The 19,279-nt window shown below is 40.7% G+C and overlaps 2 protein-coding genes across 2 annotated transcripts; one reads left to right on the plus strand and one right to left on the minus strand.

Annotated features, from left to right (window-relative positions):
* The first annotated feature begins 1,309 nt into the window (after window positions 1–1,309).
* hsd20b2 (hydroxysteroid (20-beta) dehydrogenase 2) lies at window positions 1,310–7,014 on the plus strand. The gene is made up of 11 exons (XM_083926503.1): window positions 1,310–1,514; window positions 3,293–3,339; window positions 3,509–3,584; window positions 3,688–3,798; window positions 4,292–4,359; window positions 4,506–4,550; window positions 4,659–4,693; window positions 4,777–4,858; window positions 4,957–5,022; window positions 6,628–6,777; window positions 6,856–7,014. Exons 1-11 carry the CDS (start codon window positions 1,364–1,366, stop codon window positions 6,997–6,999), a joined length of 975 nt encoding a protein of 324 aa, XP_083782629.1. The 5' UTR covers window positions 1,310–1,363; the 3' UTR covers window positions 7,000–7,014.
* A 1,415-nt stretch (window positions 7,015–8,429) lies between these two features.
* Window positions 8,430–19,279, minus strand: slc12a9 (solute carrier family 12 member 9). The gene is made up of 14 exons (XM_083926502.1): window positions 19,065–19,279; window positions 16,204–16,448; window positions 15,921–16,055; window positions 15,685–15,822; window positions 14,932–15,234; window positions 14,688–14,795; window positions 14,342–14,453; window positions 13,610–13,767; window positions 13,447–13,529; window positions 13,232–13,356; window positions 11,064–11,256; window positions 10,801–10,975; window positions 9,381–9,527; window positions 8,430–9,302 (listed from the first exon to the last, which is right to left on the minus strand). The coding sequence occupies exons 2-14, from the start codon at window positions 16,406–16,408 to the stop codon at window positions 8,461–8,463; spliced, it is 2,724 nt and encodes a 907-aa protein (XP_083782628.1). The 5' UTR covers window positions 16,409–16,448; window positions 19,065–19,279; the 3' UTR covers window positions 8,430–8,460.

Genomic DNA, 19,279 nt, shown 5'->3' on the forward strand with positions numbered 1-19,279 from the left:
TTTTTATCCCATTTAAAATAGTTGATTATTGAAGGAAAGAAGAACAACTAGGCAGTGTATATAGATACATAATAAATAATAATTCATATTAATATAATCCAAACTGTAACATCACAATTACTTGCAATAATTAAGTGAGAGGCGAATATTATATGTCTTCTTTTATTCACTCAGAGCTGAAATGTAAGAATTAAGAGGCCTCCAAGACCTTAAAATTAAGCTTCAACTTCAAGGTTAACGTTTTACTTCATAAGTAGGACAGACTGATCTTCAGAGTTTGTGAGTGCAGCTAAATACAGTACTATAAAATGTTTATCTTTCAGATGATTGTTTGGATCCCATGGCTGTATATGTACGTACAACTGGAACTTTTGGACTATCACAAAAACAATCATTCATTCCATCTCATTTAATCAAAAGTTTTTTTCAGTTTATCAATGTACAGACACTAATTTTACATGAATGGGAAGTACTGTTTCTGCTGACGTTTGAGCCTGTCAGATTGTACTGTAGCTGTAGCAAAGACTTATCAGCTGACAGAAATACTGTGTCATGTTCACAACTATGTTGTTTTTATCTCTGCTGCAGCTTTGGAGTCATAATTTTGTTTTGGGCTTCTGTGATTATACAAGTGCTATTACGCACTATTTTGATTGGTGAGCCTGTGCAGCATTCCCCAGTAACACACTTAGGGAACAACCTTGCTCCAGAAACACTCTGCCAATTGGTAAACAAATAAAACAGTATAATAGGAACTAGGAGCGCAACAAGTAGAAATTGTATAACAACAATCGAACAATCATCTGCACTTCTCATGGAAAGTACTTCTCAGCCTGTAAAAAACGGTTGCGCAATGTCTCTCCAAAGTCTAAAAAGTTATCTTGATGATGTCATAGTGATGTCATCAGGGGGCATATCATTTTAGGCTTGAGGTTATAGAGTTATAATGTCTAAAGTCTGTCTGGAGGCTTGGAGTTACGGGAATTCATCAGTCATTTGAAACAGTTTAATTTTAATCAGATAATACCCATCCTGGTTGTGAAAATGAGAATGCAAATTGTGTTATTGAAATTTAATTCTGAAACACTTAATGCACACTGTGAGATTATTACATTTTCACTTTAAAACAGTCTGCCAAATGCTTCCATAGTGGTTAATCGTGTGGCCCTAGAGGTGTTTGTTGTCTGCCAACTTTACAATGCTTGTCAGCAGCACACAGTGAGGGGTGGAGCAGTGTGGGAGGAGTAGTACCGTGCATATAAAAGTTCTCAAAGCTCTCACTCTAATACAAGATGAGGATTAACCACCATTCAAATATTCATCCATCAAGAGAATCCTGTTCAGTCGAGAGCACTGCAGCAAAATGCCATTAGCGGACGTGCTGGCCATCGTTGGGTGTTTTACTGTTGTTTTCCACCTGCTGAAACTGGCCTGGAGATGTTGGTGTGGATTCAGACAGTTTGTTTTGTCAGATTTTTGGCATGTGGATTTAAGGACATATGGACAATGGGCAGGTAACGTCAAATAAAAATCAACTTTATGCTCTCTTACAAGTCAGTTTTATCTCTAAATGCATGGTTGACGGTGTCAATTTTTAGGTTCAAGTTTAATTTGATGTCATTTATTTATAGCAGGGTTGCAAGATGAAATGTAAGTCTTAGCCCCTTCACCCTACACATACATACAGTACTATACACACACAAAAAGTATAATATTTTTAAACATAGTGTGAGACTTTGTTTTAGAATGGGAATGAGGTAAGTGCAAAAGGTAGTTGTAGATAATGTGCAAAACCAACAGTAGTCTGGTGGTATGACAGCTGACACGTCTGTATGGTTTGCCAGATAGCAGCAGGGTGAACAGGCTGTGGCTGGGGGGATGGGTATTCACTTTTGGTATCCTTTGGGCTCTGGGCAGGCATCTCCCCGATATCACTGATTCATAGTTCAACTACTCTGAAATTAAAGCTAATGAAGCTTTCACTGTCTAAAATCCTTCACTTTAAAAACAGGTGGATAATGTACTGTAGAGCGTATTAAAGACTTACCGAGCTACCAAGGGCTGAATAAACACGGTAGTTGAACTTTTTTTGGCTTCACGCGCCACTGAGCAACTTTCATAGGGGCCCCGACTTTTTCAACTCTGAATGAACACTGAGGTAATAAAGAATACATAAAAACACAATAAATAGCTAAATAAACATCACATTTAGTATCAGTTTATTGCCCCCCATTTAATTAAGAATAAATGAAAAATAGCTATATGACACCATTTTCACCACCATCACCACAAGCATCATCTTCTAAAAAAGAAAAAGGTTTTCGTTCTGGAAAACACAACACCAGTTTGTCTGCGATAGTCCAATATATGGGTCTGGCTCTAGTGCTGGCAGTTAATTTAGGGATATTTGGATTTTTTTTGCAACACTAACTTCCACCAGACACCAGATTTCCTTCCTTTAAAGGCAGTGTGATAAGGACTTGATAAGCTGTTCACATTCCTACTTGATGGGACATTTCCGTCTTTTTGACTGTAAACATTTCAATTCCTCTACAGACACATCAACTTCAAGTCAATCTCATAAATTCAATTGAGTTGGTGCAGTTTATTTTTACTACATAACACTTTTTCTGATGAAAAAAACTTTTGGGGTCCAAACGGTACCCGCAGAGGGAGGGGAGTCCTTGTCTTGGGTTTCTGTGTGACCAGGATCGTATCAACGTACAGTAGCAAGGACTGTTTTCTCTGGCCAAGCAGCAGAGGCTGTTTCAGGACATTGTCCTCTTCCTTTTCCTCTTCCATGTGCCTCCGAAGTCTTACCACTAAGAGCTCATCACAGGTCTTTGGCTCTGCTTTATACTTGCATTTAACAACTATTTTGTTACCTTGGAGGCAGTGTGGCAAGCTGTTTGAAATGCAGAACTGTGAGCAATAATTTGGCTGAACAATTTAGAGCTGCAGAGTGAGAAAACTGTAAGTATTTTTGCAGAACTGGTTTTGCAGAAAATTAACTGACTTAATCGCGGTTAAACCACCTTATATTCCCCTCACTCTAGGTAATGTTTTAACAACAAATAAAAACAATATACTGACTACAAGAAAGGTTGTAATGGCAGGTATAACATGACATCGGGGTAAAGTAGATTGTAGTGTCTTGGTAGTCAAATCCACACCTTGTAAACTTCTCTCATGACTTGATAACCATGTGAAACAAATGGATATACGTTCTGATAATTCCAAAAATGATGTGAAATGGATTCCTCTAACATGTCTGTGCTTTTGCTTTGTGCAGTTGTCACTGGTGCCACTTCTGGCATTGGTAAAGCTTATGCCAATGAGGTGAGTTTTTTCTCAATTTTTGGGTTCAATTTGAAGTTAGGAGCTGGGAACGGTTGTTCCTTATTGTTTAAGATGTTTTGATTGAGTGTTTATAATCTCCGTGGTGCAGAGTGTTGTTTTAGAATAAAAGATGCCACCAAACCTGTCTGTCTTGCATGTCTCCTTGTAGCTAGCGCAAAGAGGCCTGGATGTTGTTTTGATAAGCAGATCTGATGACAAGCTTCAGATGATTGCTAAAGAGATAGGTGAGCACAGAAGATAATAATAATAATAATAATAATAATAAGTACTGTTACTGTCTACAACTGTTTTATTATTCCATTCAACACTTTTGTTTTTGTCCTTCAGAGGATCAGTATGGACGAAAGACTCGCACCATCCAAGTGGACTTCACAGACGGCCAAAGTATCTACCCTGCTATAGCTAAAGAACTACAGGGACTGGAGATAGGGATTCTGGGTAATAGGACAACTAATTTCAGAGCACAAGAAAAGCCCTAAGAAGTCTTTCAGATGCTTTATAAACTGAGAAAAATTGGCTCTGGTGGTGCTCTCTGATTAAGTCAATAGGTTAACATTATAGGAAGTATGCTAACTGCTCTCTTGCCAAAGTTAGATGAGAAGAACGATAACACTCTCATGTCTTTATGGTAAATATGAAGTTACAGCTGGTTAGCTTAGCACAAAGACTGGAAACAGGTGAAAACAGCTAGCCTGGTTCTGTCTAAAGATAAAAATAAATCCACCTACCCGCTGCAATCCAAATCCAAATGACACAAAGTGTAAAAATGACACATTTTTGGAGCTATTTTTTGGCCGTGTCATCCAGTGTCTCCGGTTGCCTGGCCTCCATGAGCTTTATAGGATTATATTTATGAAAAGATATATTCATCAGTAAAGATTGACGTAATGCTTGTTGACAAAAGTTGTTTGTGTCTTTGTAACCCACACAGTTAACAATGTAGGAATGCTCTATTCTGACAATTTTGCATATTTCCTGGGAATACCAGATGTTGAACAGGTAATTTTTGCATTTTAAATGTCGTTTTCTGTAGACAATACAATGGATGATGTATTTTGAATGATACAGCCTGTCACACACCACGTTTGTCTCAATTAACACTCATTAATAACTCATGGTTTCCCTTGTGTTTTTATTCTGACCAGAAAATCACTCAGGTTATTAACTGTAACATGCTGTCAGTCCCCCAGGTAAGATATCAATGCTGCTATGGCTGAATGTATTAGAAGTCACCTTTTCCACTGTAACATAGCACGGTTTATGTTTAAAAAAATAATATTAATATTTTCTTTATGCAGATGACCAGACTCGTTCTTCCAGCCATGGTTGAAAGGTATTGTCTCAAACATCCAGACGTTAATGGCTAATATGAAGAAATGAGAATATAGGATGACTTTATGGATGTTTCCTTCCCAGAGGGACGGGACTGATCATCAATATCTCCTCTGCAGTTGGAACCCGTCCACAGCCTTTGCTGTCCCTTTACTCTGCCACTAAGGTACTTTCTCGATCACACACTGATTCACAGATTAGCATATCATTTCACCACACTCACCACCTGCTCTCCTTGTTTTGTGACTTTCTTCTTTATTTCAGATTTTTGTAACATATTTCTCGCAGTGTCTGCATGCTGAGTACAAGTCAAAGGGAATTACTGTTCAGGTAAAGTATGAGAGGTCATTCACATGCACTCAAGCTGGAGGAAATGTAATAAGCTGAATAACAATCGTCTTATGATGTGAACATTGTTATTTAGCCCTAAAAGTCTTATTTTCTTAAAACAAGATTGGCTGTTGGAGTGAGTGTGAGTGGGATTGGTTGTCTGTCTCTGTTCGTCTCTATGTGCCCCGTGATAGACTGCTGTCCTGTCCAGGGTGGACCCCGCCTCACGCCTGATGTCAGCTGGGATCGGCTCCAGCCCCCCGCGACCCCGACAGGGATAAGCGGTTGAAGATGAATGAATGAATGAATGAATGAATGAATGAAGATATGATTTAGAAAAAACAAAATAATAATAATTTTACATAATGCACCTATTTCACATCACAATTTAACACAGGTGATATCCCTATGGGCACATAGGCCTACCTGCTGGCCTCTTTTTGCTGTTCAATCAATTCCTCGTTTTTTTACGTACTATTTACTCTGTTGAGGAAGGCCATGTTTATCATCATTGTCCTGGGGCACATTGAATATGAAAACTTGTGCCCTGTTTTGCTAAGGTGTCCTGGGTTGAACCCTGTGTTCCCTCGAAACTGCGTGCAGGCCTTGAGGTATGCTTTGGTGGGTGTGTCAGAGACCCAATCAGCAGACAAACATGTAGATTTGTATTACAGCAGCAACGCGTTTGCGTACACAATAGGGGATGTTCAATTCACCGGTGCTGTTTCAGTTTAAATAGGCGTTTATCTACATTTTGTCGACCTGAAAGCCTGTTATTGACCAGTTAAATGACCATCTCCTCCAAAACACTCGTCTTCCCTGATAAGCTAATGCTAGCAGTAAACGTTAGACATTTTACCCGAGCGAGTGGGCCCACATTTAATGTGATTATTTTTACCTCCGACAACTTATTTTTTTATTTTTAGTTTATAATAGTGTCATTCGCACATGTGGGCACTGACATGTTCAAGTTTATTTTTTCTTCAAAAGATAAATGTTCAAATAGGCCTATGTCCTGTATAGTAGGGGGAGGTCATGTGGGTGCAGTTAAGAACCTCTTTTAAGGATTGTTTTTTTGGCTTTCAAAGCTTTTCAAATTAACTTCTGCCAGCTACAGTAAATGACAACAACGGTGCGTTGAGCTTTGACAAAACGTAACAAATCTATTTGAACTAAAACGGTGGTGAATACGAATCAAGTGCTACAAGTTTACATAGCCTACTTGTCGCTACGGATTAGGTTAAACCAAAGGGTAGAAAACATACCTGCCAAAACCTGTTGCACACAGTTTCAAATAAACAACTCTTTTCAACAGGAACAGTGTGAACACCTTTCTGAAATTGAAAATGTCCCAGTTGTTGGCAAACAGTCAATCAAATTTCTGCATGAGTTTGAGCGTGCGTATTGTGCTTTCCCAGTTAGCTTGAACAGCATGTTTTTATAGGCTGAACAAACATGCTGCCTTTAAAGCCTCCTGCCACTCCTGACTTTTTTTTAATCTACTGCATGTAATGCTGCACCAAACACACTGTGCTGTGGATACTCAGCAATATGTATAATATTTATAAAGGGAAGTTAAACCATCCACTGTATTTTTTCCCCCAGTGTGTGGCCCCCTTCATGGTGTCCACCAACATGACACAAAACATGCCAGTCAACTGCATTGTGAAGAGTCCTTCCGGGTTCGCCCATGAAGCCTTGAACACTGTGGGTCACTCCAGCTTCACCAGTGGCTGTTTGTCCCACGCACTCCAGGTCAGAGGGATGGGAGACTGTGATCACTTACACACTTTTAGCTGCTGTGATATCTTACCGTCTCTCCTTCTCTTTCAGAACACGGCCATCACAATTCTCCTGCCGGACTGGCTTCGTATGTCAACATTCTTCTTAAGAAAGCTACTAAACTTCGCAAGAGCCAGTAAATATGATAGAAATATGTGCAAGGAAAAGGAGAAGCTCGGCGAAAAGGAGGAATAGTTGTGTGCAGAAGCTGAATTTCTGTCATGAATGTTGACTTTTACAGCTGAGTACAGGTTCTATCTTCACTGTGGGTCTGCTTCTTATATGTACATGTAAATTATGTTAAATTTTGTACATTTATTTATTCTCAATTATTGCATGATTTATCTATGGAGCAACTCTGCAGGGGAGCATAACAGAGTTTCTATTATTACTTATGGGCTACTATTACACTTGACAGACACACAGACACAATAGGTTTGCATCGCATTTATAGTAATTTTTTTTACCATATAGTTACAAAGATACCAATATACAGCACATGTGACATGACAAACAGAATTTTAATGTACATCCACAGTAATGACCATTACTACGACTAAGTGAGAGTGAGTCAGGCTTTTCCATACTGTTAACTCAAGATGGAACATGCCTCTTATCTCCTATTTCTGTTTTGTTAATAGATTAATGTGAGTGTTGCAACATTATAAAACAATGTGACAAGAATGTAGTAACATTTTACTCTGTATTTTGTAAAAATGTGACACCGTGCCCTGGTTTTAACGTCAATTTGGTCCGAACCATCATTGATCCTTGTCCTGACTAAGACTGGATTGGAACGGGCCTCCAGAGTAACCCTCAGTATAACCCTCTTTGGTGCACGATTGACAGTCTGCATCATTAAACACAAAATCTCAGTATTTTTTTTTTCAAGTTAGCACATCCAACGACACCAGATGCTGATCACCGTTCTTAGGTAAAACATAGAAAACGCTTTTCCCTTTGAGAATAATAGAAATGCACAGTTAACGGCAACAGAACACGTTTGCAGAAATATTTGGATCACTTGGTCCAGCAACCAGCACAAATGAGTGAGAATGGAGGAAAAGCAAGCAGCAAATAAACAGAACATTTAAAAAAACCAAACAATTATTATGCATTAACACAATGTCATTTAGAAACTGAACCAGGATTCATTTTTTTACCGTGGTCAATTTTTAAGACAAATTCATCATTTCATCCCTGAAACTATACAGACATTTTCATATTCAATGTCTGAGACACCCGTATTTCTCTTAACAAATTGTGGTTTTGTTCCGAAGAGACATTTTTTTAATTTCTTAAAGCTAATACAAACCAGAGGTTATATCACACAAACAAAAGTGTTCACCCATTTCTTGGCTTAAACACCAAACCAGTTCAAGTTTATGTTCAGTACATAGGAAAATATCCTATTTTAATGCAATTACCTCAAGTGGCGTATTTAAAAAATGCACTTGACTGGGGTCCTTTTGTTGGCTTCAGTAAAACAAAAAGTTGCATTAGGTGAATGTATAGTAACTGCTGCAACATACTATACCTCAGCATACACTTTCATTTACATTATTTGTTAATTTTACATGTAACCAGAGTTAATACTAACACAGATAAGATTTTGCTGTGCCTACAGTACCAGTGAACAAAACTGATCACCCATGCTCACAGATCAGTGTATGTAACTGGGGTGACGCCATGAATCAGGAGCGTCGGCCCCAAACCATTGGTCACTGCCTCCACTTGAGCTAAGTACTGCTGTGACTGGCTGGGGTGAGCAGTTGGTCGAGGTAAATACAAGAAGCGAACTGCAGCTTGCGAGCTGTGCTCCATCAACATACAGTTCACCGCGGACAAGAAGTCCTCGGACAGAGCTTGAGCTGGCTCTGCAGGGGGCTCCATGTCCCGCTGAACATGGTGCTGTACCACAGAGTCCCAAGGCACAATCTTTATCGACGCCCTGATCCTCAGCTTCCTCAGCAATTCTCGGAACGTCTCTTCGTTAACCACCCAGCCCTGGTCGCTGGACTCGGTCTCCACGTTAAGGAAGATTCTCATTCTTGCATGGCGCCATTTGTTGGACATGTTGAGCACGCATGCCATCTGCAGCAGGAAGAGGCTGCACACATCCTCGTAATCACGGCTGCCTGGCTGGAGCAGGTTTAGAGGCCACACATCTATCGTCCGCTCTGACCCGTCCACCTTGCTATCTTTACCCTCACCCTCTAACTGGAAGAAATAGCGGGCAAGGCACACGTTTTTGTTCATTTTAATGGCGTCAGAAATGATCCCTACGTATTCCTCTGGTGATAGCCAGCGTGGGCTCTCAACATGTCGGACTGGGGGGAAATGGGCCTGTAATGAAGGCAAATCAACCCCAAAATTATATTCGTCCTCACTCCCTTGTCCCATTGAAGAGTCACAGAACGCAGAATCTTGTAAGAAGAAGTCCTCAGGAGTGCAGCTGTCATAGAAACCCAAAATCAGTGTGTTGGGCTTCATGCCACCTTGTGGAGGGAAAGAGAAATGCAGCTAATGCATCATTTGAATCTGTACTGAATGTGTACATGGCAGGGATTATTTACCTAGGCCTGTGATGCGTAGCAGATGCTGTGTTCCCTGTCTGACGGAGTGAGACAGCGTCAGGTCTACAAAGGCCTTCACCCCGAGTTTATCTACTAGGCTCAACCAGAAGTTGTACTGCTGCTGGACTGGGTCTGATGGCAGGGTGTCTATAACACAGGAGATGTATAAATGAATGTACCACATAGAATTGAGGAATACAAATAGTTATAGTACAATACAGTGCTTCATTTCATGGATACAATACCAATGGACACATTTTAGCAGATTTGCAGAACAGTTGTGAAAGAAGTACTTAAGTAAAACTACCACAATATAAAAACACCAAGACCTGCATTTAAAATCCAACGTAAGTAAAAGTAAAGTACTTATTCTGCAGGAAATGTCCCCTGAATCTGATGCTGTATATAGTTATTTATCACATTATTAGATTGTTAACAGTTAGTTTGGCCCAGTAGTTCCAGTGGTTGACTATTCCTAACTAATGCATTACTGGTATGTTGGATACTGTGACCTCTTTGTAAGCGGGCCCGAGCCAAATAGGTATGGTTCAATCTGAAAAGTAAAAAGTACAATATTTCCCACTGAAATGTAGTATAAAGTAACATAACATGAAAATACTCAAGTAAATCACAAGTAACCTCAGAACAGTACTTAATTCCTCAAATTAAATTTTCTGATTGTATTGTTTGTAGACAATGTAGCTCAGGACAAGTAACCTTTTAATGGATAGAAAAGGGCACAAGCCCTGAGCTACCCTCCGGGCTCAAGAACAACTACTACAACTTGTAGAAAATGTCGGTCACCAGGGGGCAGAGAGGTGAACTGTGAGGTAGTGAATGAATGAATGAATTAATACTGTATGTCAGCACCTTGTTATCTGAATCCCTGGGGTGCATCGAACAATATATTTTCTTAAGGTTTGAAAATATTGCTGTTTAGCAAAATAAAGAAGCTAGACATTTGGCTGAATTAAAGTCAGACATGGTTTTTGTTTGTTTTTTTCTCTATATTTGTCTCCCAGAACTGAAAGTCTGTATTCTTCAAAAATACAGACAGCAGCTGCTGCTTTAAATTGCACAGGTCTAATGTAACAACAATACAGAGGAAAGTGTATTATCTTTTTAATAATGCAAGAGAAGCAGCAGATGTTAGTGAAAGCCTTCTATGAACTTTGGTGATATGGAGCCTACTTTAATATTTCCTGCTCATCTTGTTGATGTGTGCTCAGACTGAATGATAAAAATAGTATAGTAACATGATGCCACATTGATTAAATACATCAGTTAAAGGCTTCCAGACACATGAAGAGGCCAAAAGGTGAGTGTCACTTGGCTTCTAAACCACAGTGATCCAAAGATAAGAATAATGTAATACTGTTAGCTGCAGATGGCCGTCACAGGCACATCCAAAGAGAATTACCCATATCTCCCAGCTGCACGTGGCCCAACACATACAGTCCTCCCTTCTTGAGCTGGTTGACAAACAAGATGAGCTGACAGGAGGAGCGAGGGTTGGCCACCATCAACAACATCTGCGGCCTCCAGAACTTCACATGGTCTTTCCTCACATCCAGCATCAACAGATACTTACGCACCTAAACCAAAAGGAAGACGGCATTGTTGACACTCTGTAGCGCATGTCTGTTTATGCGTGTGTGTGTGTGTCTGCATGAGTCTAAATACCTGATGGAAAATGAGAGCCTGGCTGATGTAGCCCCAGCTGCTTGTGGGTGATCGATAGTGGAGGAAAAGCAGCAGCAGTAAAAGGAGGACGATGCTGCCTGAGGAGTACACAGGGTTAATGACGAACATCATCACTAAACAGCTCAGGATGCCCAGCAGGCAGGTGTGCCAGGAGAAGAGCTGGAAGGTCGGTCTGTTAAACATACAGAGACAAACAACAGAAGCGGAGAGAGATAATGAATATAATCTATGATGGTAATAAATCAAAGTGAGGCTGTGGGTTGTTCTACGATTGTATATGATGTTGAGGACTAGTGATATCTGGCTTTCAAATCTCTCTCTTTGAGCCAGTGCTCTATAAAACAAAGACACATTAAAGGGATAGTTTGGATTTTTTGATGAGTCAGTGTATGACCTACAGTAGATGACAGTAGAAGCTTAGCTATGTAATGCTGTGGATGGGGCTGCAGCTAAACATATCATAGCTGCTTACAAATTGCCCAACGAAACAAAGCAATACCAGTTTAAGTGTCTGTTGTATTTATAATATTTTATTTTATCGGTTAGTTTGTTTGTTTTGTTAGTTCCTAACCCTCTAAAACAGCAATGACACACAGTAACACAAACAAACAAACAAACTGGTCTCATACCAGTGGTTGTCAAATTCATTGATATGCTGATGATACCATCCTTTACTGTGTTGATGACTCTGCAAAATCAGCTATTGGGAAACTGCAACTGTCCTTTAATACTCTTCAGAATGCTCTTGTTTCACTCAAATTTGTCCTTAACCAGACTAAAACTAAATTAATGTCATTCTTGAGGGCTAGAGAATTGGACCACCATGGTATTTCCTCTATAAATGGGTCTTTTATTGAAAAGTCTCTGAATATAAATATCTAGGCATATGGCTTGATGAAAAAGTATTTTTTAAATCTCATATCGATACACTTGTTTGCAAATTAAGTAAGAAAATTGTTTGTTTTTTTATATAGAAATAGAACCAGCTTCCCAATGGTATGTAGAAAGAGGCTTATTGAAGCAGTGTTTGATCAGTGCTGGACTATGTGGATGTAGTTTACAAGCATGCGTCTGCTTCCCCCCTAAAACCCCTGGACTCAGCTCTCAGATTCATTACAGATGACTGCTTTAAAACTCATCGCTGCAGCCTGTATGAAAAGGTTGGCTGGCCTCTCTTTTAATGAGACTTGAGAAAACAATGGTTTTTATCTATTTTTAAAGCCATTGTCTTGGAACACCCATCGTACATGTCAGCTATGCTCAACTGGAACACGGGGACCTATTGTACCCGGTCCAGTGAGCTGCTGCTCCTAAACTTTTTATTCAAAGCTATGATTTTAGATTTTTACACATCCCACTGCATCTGTTTTAGCTGAACTCTTTACTCATTAAGTATTTCTTTCTATTTTAATATAGTATTTTATATTTGTTTTTTAATCTGTTTTTATTATTCTAATATCCTTGTAATTGTGTTTGTGTGCTCGTTGCCACTGTAAAAGAGGTAAACCTCAGTGTCTCTCAAGCTGAAATAAAGGTAATTGATTGATCTTTGAAGTAGAATTACCGTTTTTGTCAAATGGAGGCTGGTGGCTTTGACGAGAGCATAGAACAGCTTCAGTTTCCACCGTGTAAACTCAAACAGGGATGTCTCATGGCAAGTTAAAGAGGTGAAAATATTCTGAATATAGCATGCTCTTAAACTGATATGGATATTTTTTCAGGTGGCTAAACTAAATTTGGCTGCTGCCCCCATCCCGAGCAGCACATAGCTTAACTTCCGTGCCTCGTCTCCCACCATCTACTGTAGTTAATATACTGATTATGGATAAGTACCTCATACAACCCCACTTAAAAAAAATCTGAACTATTCTTACTCCATGGGCTAGTATTTATGGCCACACTCAATGATGGCAGTATGATCAAGTATCAGGAATTTCAGCACTGAAAGCCCAAAACATGTCCTTCTAAGGCAGCATTTAAACAGTTATATAATACCTCAGCAGCAGGTTACTTTGTTTGTAATTTTGTATCAAAAAAATTCACTGAAAAAAATCACTGTTGGATTCACTTACAGGCAATTGAAAAACATGATTGCAATGTGTACTGATTTCCCATTTCTCCTTTAATAGTGATTTCACTTTGATTACCTGAAGTTGGGTGCCGACGCCCACTCAAGGGCCAAACATGCCAGGTCAACCGCAGCATAGGCAAGCAAGTAGAAAACAGTCACCAAACTTGCTATGGCATTGAGCTGTCCCGCAAACACTACACACTGAAACACAAACACACCACAAACCACAGCTTAGGATGGCAGTTGTGATTCTGAATATATATGACTGCACACCACAGAAACTCCCCTCACCTGTGCCAGACCCCAGGTGTACAGCACTGCCACCCACGGATTACCCGAGCTTGATGTGATGGCAGCCGGGGCTAACGGCAAACCTGTGAAGAAAGACAAAAGCCTCTTAGAAAATGACTGAGAAAGGCACTGATATGATGAGCAAAAAAACCTCAGGCCTTACCAAAGAGGTGATCCAGAGCAAGAGCGTGGAGGATACGGGACGCTCCGATCATAGAGCACATTGCAGCTGACAGAGAAGCGCAGAATATCCCAACAGTGACAAACGGCGGCCAGATGTTAATTCTTTGGAGAAACCCATAATCTTGAATCAACAGGGTCCTGCAGAAAAAGGAACAGATAAATACCAATTTGACTGATCTCTCTTCAGAGGTCCCATATCATGCTCATTTCCAGGTTCATACTTGTATTTTGACTTATTACTAGAACATGTTTACATGCTTCACTAAAAAAAAAAAAAAAACATTATTTTCCCATACTGTCTGCCTGAAAAGCTCCACTTTGGAATCTGTCTCTTTAACCCTCCCCTAAAAAGTCCAGTCTGCTCTGGTTGGCCAGCAGTTACAGGTCTTCTGCATCCGCGCTCTGAACGTCTCTACACCTGCAATGCAGCCAAGGAATGACTGTAACATCACTGTAGCAGCACTTTCTATCGATATATATTATAGTTGTGACATCACAACAGTACATTAGTCCTGACGGCTCGTTTAAATACACAGTTTCTGAATACAGGCGGTGTGCATTTCTCTGTGGATTGAGCATTTTGATACTTTTACAGTATTTAAACAGCACTCATACCTGCTTTATAATTAAAAAAAAGACGTGGAAATCTCACTTTTTACAATATGGGACCTTTAAGTATTCATATCAGACACTATTATGTGCTATTTCAGACCTGTCACATGTGGCGCTGACCAAGATGAAGAGGAGGACGTAGACTGTGAAAGTGTAAAAGACAGCTACGATGGTGCCTTTAGGGATGGAAACACTGGGCGTCTTCAGCTCCCCTTCACAGAGAAACGGAGTGAGAACAAACATCAGGTTGTATATGTTTATGTGTGCAGGCAGATTTACTGAATTGTGATATGTGTATAAACACATCTCGTTTGACATTATTCTGCATAGCAACATGCACGTAATTTAAAGGTAAAAGTAGCAATGGCACAATGGAAAAATCCTCAAGTTACATTAACACACTGCACTTCAATGTGATTAAACATATAAGACAACATGTTTTTAACCTGACATGTTGGCTCCAGCCATAATCCCAGTGCAGCTGGTGAACATGACGGCAAACACGGTGGCAAAAGTCATCACTGTGTTAGTGCTGTAGTCCAAAGAGTAACCAGCTGCAATGAGAAAAAATGAGGAACAACAGTGAGACCTTTAATAGATTCCCATACATTTACAAGCACCGTGTAGCTTTGCTTGTGTGTATGTACTTTCATATCCTCAACAACACCAACGTTGTGCCTGATCACTCACAGCCCAGGTTGTTCCTCAGAGTGGTAGCGCTGAAGCCTGTGTAGCTGGCGTTGAAGCGGAGGGTCTGGTTTCCAGATCCCTTGTGCGTGATGTTAAAATCACGTGGCTTGACGGCCACAGAACTGATAAAGACGGACAGCAAGGATACGGTGACCAACAGCAGGATGACGAAGGCGGTGCGGGAGTAGATGTGGGCGCCCACCAGACACACGAGCAGACACAGCAGTAGGACTACTGAGGAGTACAGCACTGTGTACCAGTAACCCTGAGGAAGCACCCGCACCCCCTCGGACACAGATGACCCTATAACAGATGATCACAGGTAGAGCATTGATAATCCTCAAGAGCGCAAACTGAAGTAGGTGAGGTAGTTTAAGCCCCTTTCACACAAAACCGAAAATTATCTAGACATTAACCGGCGGAGACGACGCAAATGTCTGAATCAGTTGGACCAGATATTAAACAGACTCGATCCTGCCAGCTCCCTAGAACAAAGTCTGTGTAAAGTTCCATCGAGTCTAGGTCGATGAACGCCAAGAGTCTCAGTTGTTTATGACCAAATTACGAACTGGCTCTGTATCATTTGAGTTATCCGTGTCATGTCCGGCCTCCTACACTCTCTACCCAGGCGCCAACCCTAAAGCATTTTTAACGCGTCTGAGACTGACAATGTCTGTTGTGTGCTACATGTGTGAAAAGGGCAAGACATTGTAATTTAGTTCGCTAGAAACAAAACATAAGTGAAGAACTTACCAGTATCCGAACCGAATACGTCAAGAATCGCTTCCACAAGACCAAGAACATACTCTCCACACGCACACACTTTGGCCAGGAAGAACATCAAACCAATGCTTCCTCCAAACTCTGGACCCAGAGACCGACTTATCATGTCTGGTCACATGTAGTTAAGGTCGATGCGATGATGAGTGAAACTGAAGATCAAGAGGAGTCAAACTCAAGAGGAACAACTGTTTTGTCTCTAAGGATACAGTAGGCTCCACCACCTTGAATAGCACCGTTGGTGGAGATGGCACAGATGGACAGTATTGTAAGAGATATAATGGTGTAGGCCACAACCACCATTAAAAGACCCTGTAACAGCCCCGCATGACCAACCACAAACCCTGCAGGAGAGATCACATCAGTGTTAGTCACTACTGTACAGCTCAATGACTCAGTGATATTGCAAGTGATTCAAACAAACACCCACTGTCTACAACCAAAAACAGCTTTTAGTTGTGTGATCTCTTCACACATGTACGCATCTCTCACCGGTTCTCAGGAACAGCACGATGCTGAACATGGAGAGGATGGTTGGCACCATCACCCCGAAAAAAGTGTTCAGTTTTCGAGGGTCTTTACTTGGTGACCCGGAGCCCGATTCAGGGGAGGTGTCCGACCCCGCACCGCATACCGCTGCAGTCACGGCCAGACCACATACCCCCGAGGTGATCAGAGGGGTGCGTTCGGTTGACATTTTGGTGAGAAGAGTTTGGGATCAGTCTGCTTCACTTACCCTGTGAAGATGAAATGAATGTGGACAGGTTTCAAACTGGAAGACGAATATCTACATAAAGAGTTTGTTATTTTTAGAAAAAATGAACAGAAAATTGTCATCACATTCAATTCATGTTGTGTATTTCATTCTTGTGTATAGCCCACATATTTTTCTCCTCTTCATCTTTTACTCTGTATTGTTTTCCATGTATTTCTTGGTTTTCATTGGAGTGTGTGTTGTCTTTTGCCCGTTTTGTGCGGTTCTTGTTGTCATTTATGTTTTGTCATATTTTTCTAAATTATGTCAGCCTAGTTTTCTTTTCTTTTTTCCATGTTTTTCAGACCTTTTTTTAAATCATTGTTCTCCTTTTTTAAAATTTCTTATGTTATTATTATCTGGATTTAAGTTGTGTGAATAAATTTGAACATGCCTGTCGGCCACCACTGAAAGAAAAAAAAGAATTGCCTGGTTTTAAAGCACTCTGCATACTAACTAGGGAGGAAAGCTGCGTCATCATTAAGCCCCACAGACAAATACATATCTCTTAATGCATCTCCCATGAACAGTTCTCTTTTTTCCGTAGACAAAAGATGTGACATTTTTTCAATCTTTTAGGGACTTTTTGTTAGTTATGCACCATATTGTTGTCAGTGTTATTTCATAATGTATACAGCTTTTGTTTACTCTGTTTACTATATATTGTTCTCTGTTTCATCAAATGTGGCCGCAATCACACAGACGTTTATTTTCACACACACAGAAACACACAGTGATGTTTTTAACCTTTCCAGCACTTTCTAGAAATGCAAATCATCATGTGCACAGTAACACACGTCATGCACAACCTCGTGAATGCTTCCGGTCACATTTATAAATTGTTTACTTTATAAAAGTTGTGAGGCTTTTGAGTAGCTGGGAATAAATCAGGATTTTGACAAACATTCAGATTCGATTGAACAACACAATCATGCAAATTGAATAAGTTTGCCAGCACTCAGGTGCCACAGAGTCACCTGACCTGACACTACAGACAATACCTGTTCTGTTCCTTTTTCCAGTCAATCACTTCCCTTCTTTACACCTGTTTATCACACAATACAGCACAAATCAAGCAACAAAATCCCCCAGAGTGGATGTGTAAGTTAAGTCTGTGACTCGCTCTTCTTAATGAAAGCTGCTGCTCACACCTCAGGTTGGTATTTGCAGTCAGCTGATTCACAGCAGTTTGTCTGTTTTTACATGCAGCTCAAACCGCCGCGCACACATCTCAGCTGAGCACACCCCTCCGTGCACAGGTGACATTGGTTGTTTTCTTTTGGGTTCAACTTTCCCATTCTTTCTCAAGGAGGTGGTTTTCATCACTGAAGCTGTTGCCAGAGTCGCCTAATCAATACTCCTCTCTGCGAGTTATTATATCAGCTACAGGAGTCACATGATGGGAACCCCAAACTAGGACAACAACACAATTACAGAACAACACATGATGAGACATGAAGGGACATAACCTCGCTATAAGGCTATTATTGGGATCACACCCAGTTACCGAAAGTTTCCTACCTAAGATTTTCACATTATTTTGACAGTGGAACTCGAACAATTAGTCCATTAATAGATTAGTCGTTAGAAAATTTAAACTATTTTAATAATCGATTTATCATACAAGTCATTTTGCAAGTAAAAATGCCAAAAAATCATTGGTTCCAGCTGCTGAGATGTGAGGATTAGCTGTTTTTATTGGTCATACATGAAAGTTCATTGAATCTGTTTGCGTTTTAGACTGATGGTCAGACAAGCTCAATGAATGATGCCTAATCTAACAACAATACAATACCATATATGCTGACATTACAAAGTCTGGGGCCTGGAATTTCAAAATAGAGGTGCATCTCAAAGATATTGTGAAACACTGAATCGATGTGTGCAGCCAGATCGATGTATTGCTACAGTACATAATCTCTACTGTGTTTGCATTTCTGTCCACCTCTCGCTGACGAATATGTCTTTTAAAACACCTCAGTGCGTCGGCTGTCCTTATTAGACTACAGTTGCAACATTTTGGAGCACAACTCATGTGATGTGACATTTGCCATCATGGAGAGATGACTTGGATGTCCGCGGTTAAAAAGGAAGTTGTATATACATTGAGAACTGGTCTTTAACTGTCGTTGATGCTGACGTGACATTCGGTCTCATGGTCTTTTTCATTTATTTATCCCCCACACAAACTTTATTAAAACAACATTAAAACACTACATCTGTCCTGTTCTAGCCTCACGGTCATGTCCTGCAGGGTGCTGTCGGTGACGCACTATCTCTTAACGGAAACAAGTCGGTTACCGAGATAAATCACCGTTTCTGTCACATATACGTAGCACGAGGGTGGAGCAACTGCGGCATTATAACGTTACGGCTTTTAAGGGGTCAAAACAAGGTAAAACATGTCAAAACACTTGTCCATATTTGCAGCTGCAGCTTGGGTAAATGTTTGTTTACATTTTGAGGCTCTCGGTCAGGAAGTGTCCGCACCGGCGGCTCGCCCCGGCGGTCATAAAACAACCCACCCGGTGAGAAGTGCTCCTGCGGTGTGTCTCGGATGTTTTGTATCCCCTGAAACCCAGAGCACAGTCAAACTTACCTCCCCTCCTGGAGGCTGCAGCTTCACACACTTCCTGCTTCTTTCTTCGCCCCCTCCTTGAGCCCGTCTCTGATTGTCTCCGCGGTGTGTCTCTGGAAGAAGATGTCCCGGGCCAGATGCGAAGTAGACAGTCAAATGATGACCGCCGCGGGCCGGTGGACAGGTCTGAGCCGACCCGAGAGTTGGATGCTGCTGATAGAAACGGGGCTGCCCAA

This window comes from Echiichthys vipera, assembly GCF_963691815.1.
Source record: "Echiichthys vipera genome assembly, chromosome: 14".
Lineage (NCBI taxonomy): Eukaryota > Metazoa > Chordata > Actinopteri > Perciformes > Trachinidae > Echiichthys > Echiichthys vipera.

Bases quoted from the DNA above. Each gene is read 5' to 3' on its own strand.
- hsd20b2 (XM_083926503.1), top strand. From the start codon at position 1,364: ATGCCATTAGCGGACGTGCTGGCCATCGTTGGGTGTTTTACTGTTGTT. The intron at 4,360-4,505 runs GTAATTTTTGCA...TATTCTGACCAG, and splicing joins GAATACCAGATGTTGAACAG to AAAATCACTCAGGTTATTAA. The intron at 4,859-4,956 runs GTACTTTCTCGA...TCTTTATTTCAG, and splicing joins CCCTTTACTCTGCCACTAAG to ATTTTTGTAACATATTTCTC.
- slc12a9 (XM_083926502.1), bottom strand. From the start codon at position 16,408: ATGTCAACCGAACGCACCCCTCTGATCACCTCGGGGGTATGTGGTCTG. The intron at 13,768-14,341 runs GTCTGAAATAGC...CTTTTTCTGCAG, and splicing joins GTCAGCGCCACATGTGACAG to GACCCTGTTGATTCAAGATT. The intron at 13,530-13,609 runs GTAAGGCCTGAG...CTTTCTTCACAG, and splicing joins TGCTCTGGATCACCTCTTTG to GTTTGCCGTTAGCCCCGGCT.